Source organism: Dendrobium catenatum, unplaced genomic scaffold, assembly GCF_001605985.2.
Source record: "Dendrobium catenatum unplaced genomic scaffold, ASM160598v2 fragScaff_scaffold_1424, whole genome shotgun sequence".
NCBI classification, from domain to species: Eukaryota; Viridiplantae; Streptophyta; class Magnoliopsida; order Asparagales; family Orchidaceae; genus Dendrobium; species Dendrobium catenatum.
The window spans coordinates 29,418-33,252 of record NW_021319886.1 but is presented as its reverse complement, the minus strand read 5'-3'; the positions used below and the strand labels follow the sequence as shown (position 1 = coordinate 33,252).

At 36.2% G+C, this 3,835-nt stretch overlaps 1 protein-coding gene across 1 annotated transcript; it reads right to left on the bottom strand.

Moving 5' to 3' along the window:
• Window positions 1–2,200: 2,200 nt before the first annotated feature.
• Window positions 2,201–3,479, bottom strand: LOC114580953 (ACT domain-containing protein ACR1-like). The gene is made up of 3 exons (XM_028699988.1): window positions 3,342–3,479; window positions 3,196–3,241; window positions 2,201–3,054 (listed from the first exon to the last, which is right to left on the bottom strand). The coding sequence occupies exons 1-3, from the start codon at window positions 3,389–3,391 to the stop codon at window positions 2,629–2,631; spliced, it is 522 nt and encodes a 173-aa protein (XP_028555821.1). The 5' UTR covers window positions 3,392–3,479; the 3' UTR covers window positions 2,201–2,628.
• Window positions 3,480–3,835: the final 356 nt, after the last annotated feature.

Genomic DNA, 3,835 nt, shown 5'->3' with positions numbered 1-3,835 from the left:
CTTTCCACTAAACTTATTTGGTTACACCGATTACTTAAAGATTTCCGATCTGTCATTTCCTCTCCAATTCCTATCTATTGTGGCAATATATCTGCTATATCTCTTGCTCACAACCTGGCCATTCATGCCCAAACTAAGCATATTGAAATTGACCAACACTTCATTAGAGAATATATAAAAGCCCAAACAGTCATTATCCATCATACATCAATCAATGATCAAGTTGTCGACATCTTCACCAAGCCTCTCTCAACTATCAAATTCCAAACTCTCCGAAACAAATTGACTCTTCAATCCTTGCAGATCAATTTACGGGGGGCTTATAAAAATAAAAAGCATCTCACTTATTCTAATGATGTCAGGTCACTCTCAGCAAAACATAATTAGCATCTCCACCTCCTATGGCACTGGTTGCTTCCGCTCAGAACTTTGCATCAGGGCTGTTGGTCTCCAAACAACACTTTGTTCTGTAAACCGTTTGATGCTTAAGACTTCTCTTCATCTATTGATATATCGACAAGTTCTAAACAAAGAAGTTAAGTGATACAAATTTCGGCTTTTCTCTTACATCCTCTGTTCTCGTACTGTACTCTATTTCTTTACTGATGTCAGTACAGATGCTCAATTTCTACATATCATATTTGTGTTGTAAAATGAGAGATTAGTGAAATTTTGGAGAGGACTCAGAGATTGGTTGTAGACCATTAGTGCCAAACAACAATTGTTTAATGTGCTTGCTTGTAATATGAAACTTTGAAAAAAGTTTTGATAAATCTGAAAATTATTTTATTTATTCAAAGAGAAGCTCTTGTTTTTATATTTTTTTTAACAAAAGGACTTTACTTTAAAAAAAAATGGTTATTTTGGAAATATGGGCAAATTTTTTTGTTATTTCCAAATAAATTTTAAAACACACAAATCCCTTTAATGTTTCTTTACGCTCTTATACAAGTGGAAATAACATTAATACAATTCCAAGAGTTGCTATACTTCTAAACTCTTCTTATAGTTGCCATGAACTCCCAACTGCCTCCACTTAAAAAGATTTTTGAACGGGGTATCTACTCGTTGTCATTCCAAAGGGAGCGATTGGCGGCGTAATTAATCCCTCGGCGGAACATAGCGATGCCACCGACCGTCATCAGGCCTACACTTGTGTTGCCCCACTAAAGACACGAGGCCGTAGTAGAGGGGATTTGAACCCGGGATAGGGGTTCCCAGCCATGCCATCCCACCAACCAGCTATAGTTGGAGCTAAGGCGAAGACTTGTGTTAAACAATAAGCTAGCTCATCCATCGTGGTTAGGTAACAAACTTAAGCCTTAGACCTATTCCTATGCTTGGTTGAGTGATGTACACACCTCATATATAGTGAGAAGTTCTAGCCGTAAGCCGCGTAAGCTTCCACCAAGACTTAACATACCCAAACCTCCATAACCTCCTCTCTCCCAGCCACCCATGCCAACTCTGGATAACCTTCTCCCCCCCCCCCCTCCCCAACACACACACACACACTGTTGGTCACCATTGTAGGTAGCTACTCTCTCTACTGCTGTGACTGGCCGCTGGACACCGTCAACTAACCCCTGTCGGCGGTCAACACTGTCGGCCCCACAGTCGTAGGCCACCACCGCCGCCAACCAACCGACCATAACATTCTTGCAGTTTACATTGCATTTAGTTAATTAACTTCTTACCAATTTGATGAAGTCCAATGTTAGTGAAATAAATTGCACAATTTTCTTAAATTCATTTTCTTTAGAAACACATTTTATTGCAATAAAACAAAATTGATGTAGAAATTTTATAAAATGGTATTTGAAGCAAAAAAGAAGGTTGTGAAACATACTTTAAATTATTATTTTTTTATGAATTTTCTCCTCTGAAATATATTAAATGAATAATGGACGTCTATATTTTTACTAATAATATCAGAAATGTTTTAATCTAATAGACTATAATGTTGAATTTATTATGTTCTTATTTTTTAAAAAAATAAGGAAATATTTCTATTATCTTAAATTCAATTCCTATATAATTTTTTTTCATCAATCAAACAGTAAAAAACAATCTTCACTTAATTTAAGCAAATATTTTGAAGGATTTAAGCCGACCAATAATGATACGTTCATTAGAAAAGAGAATTAGAGCCAAATGAAATAAAACAACCAATGATAAATTTAATTTAAGGATGAAACACATTTAATAAAATAAAGAAAGACAGAAAAATCTAAATTTAAAGTTCTTACTAAATTAAGAGTTGACATTGATCATCGTTTATCTATAATATAATGAAATTGTGGAAATATGCTGAACTATCAATTGATATGAGACCATAAAGCACCCCCAAAAGAGCAAATCATATAATATAAACTCCATCTTTTGTAAGCAGGAGATATGGCGTTGCAGTCACAATCATTCTTCTTTTCAAAGAAGATTCCATCCGCAATCTCCTTACGCATCATAACGATTCCATCCCCAAGCTAGAGGCGATGCATAAGGAAATTGGGGATTGAATCTTCTTTGAAAAGAAGAATGATTGTGAATGCAACACCATATCTCCTGCTCACAAAAGATAGAGTTTATATTCTATGATTTGCTCTTTTGGGGGTGCTATATGGTCATATATCAAGCGATTGGGGATGCCAGCGGCGCAACTGTTGTGAGTCCACACTTCACCCGTATCCACCATGCAAGAGAGTTCAAAAAGCACGGCGGTGACCTTAGAGAAAATGCCGGGCAGTTAACAGAGCTTATTTCGAGGGTGTTGCACTCAGAGGTGAAGTGTTGAACATTGGCTTTGTTGTCGTGGAAGATTCTGAGTTGGGAGATGTGATAAGATCCATTTCCTTCTTGGTCACCATCAAGAGATCGTTGCATGTAGCGTATGAAGCTGGGGTCTCTAAGCTTGTGACCATAGTGATCAATGACATGGAAAACATTCTTGAACCAACCTCTATCGGCTGAAATGGTGGCTTTGGAGATGATGAGGTCAATATCGCTCGAGGCCTGAACTATTTGTAAGAGAATAGCATGCCCATTCTCACCTTCCACCTGCATTTAAATCAGTTTTCTTTTTGTCATATTAATTAGGTAAATATTTAAAGCTTAATCCAAATAAAGAAACAGACATAATTTGTTTGGAAAGCATTATAAGTAAATTATTATATTATTAAAAGAGGAAAAAGAGAATACCCTCATAAGAGTACAATCCTCGAATGTTTCATTATCAACGCACACACTGCAGCCAACCATTAACATTCATTAAAGTTATTTAATAAAAGTAAGCATGTCGGAGAATTATGTATAATATTTAGTAAGATATAAATTGTAAGTATTACCTGAGCGGAGGTATGCATTCAGAGTCAAAGTTGGAACAACCTTCAGCCATTACTATCTCTGAAGCTCACTTAGTAGATAGCAAAGTAGTGGGCGGAGGAAGAAGAAGATGAAGGAGAAGCCTGTCGGAGAACTGAGAAGAAAAATTAATTAAGACGGAGATGGATCGATTGATGGTATTTGGTTGGAGAAGCAGAAGCTGTAATTAATCTGCTATTTATAATTAATCTGTCTACTCTTCAGCTATTTGTTAGGACGAAAATTCTGTTGATTAGGACAGCTAAGTCTCACAATCCCGATCGATCTCCTCATTTCCTGGTTTCCGTTGCCCGAATAAGTGCCACGCCCCATCTATATCTCCCCATTTTGCTCAATTCAGTTGCTGGAATCAGTCATTATTATATTTCAAAAATTAAAGACATTACATAAATTATTTATTTATTTAGTTTTCATAAATATTTGTTTATGTTATTTATCTCACTGTGTCGTATCTTAT

What these genes read in the sequence shown, in the direction of transcription:
- LOC114580953 (XM_028699988.1), bottom strand. Translation starts at nt 3,391, where the DNA reads ATGGCTGAAGGTTGTTCCAACTTTGACTCTGAATGCATACCTCCGCTC. An exon ending in GAATGCATACCTCCGCTCAG is followed by an intron (nt 3,242 to 3,341) that starts GTAATACTTACA and finishes GGTTGGCTGCAG; the next exon opens with TGTGTGCGTTGATAATGAAA. An exon ending in AGGATTGTACTCTTATGAGG is followed by an intron (nt 3,055 to 3,195) that starts GTATTCTCTTTT and finishes ATTTAAATGCAG; the next exon opens with GTGGAAGGTGAGAATGGGCA.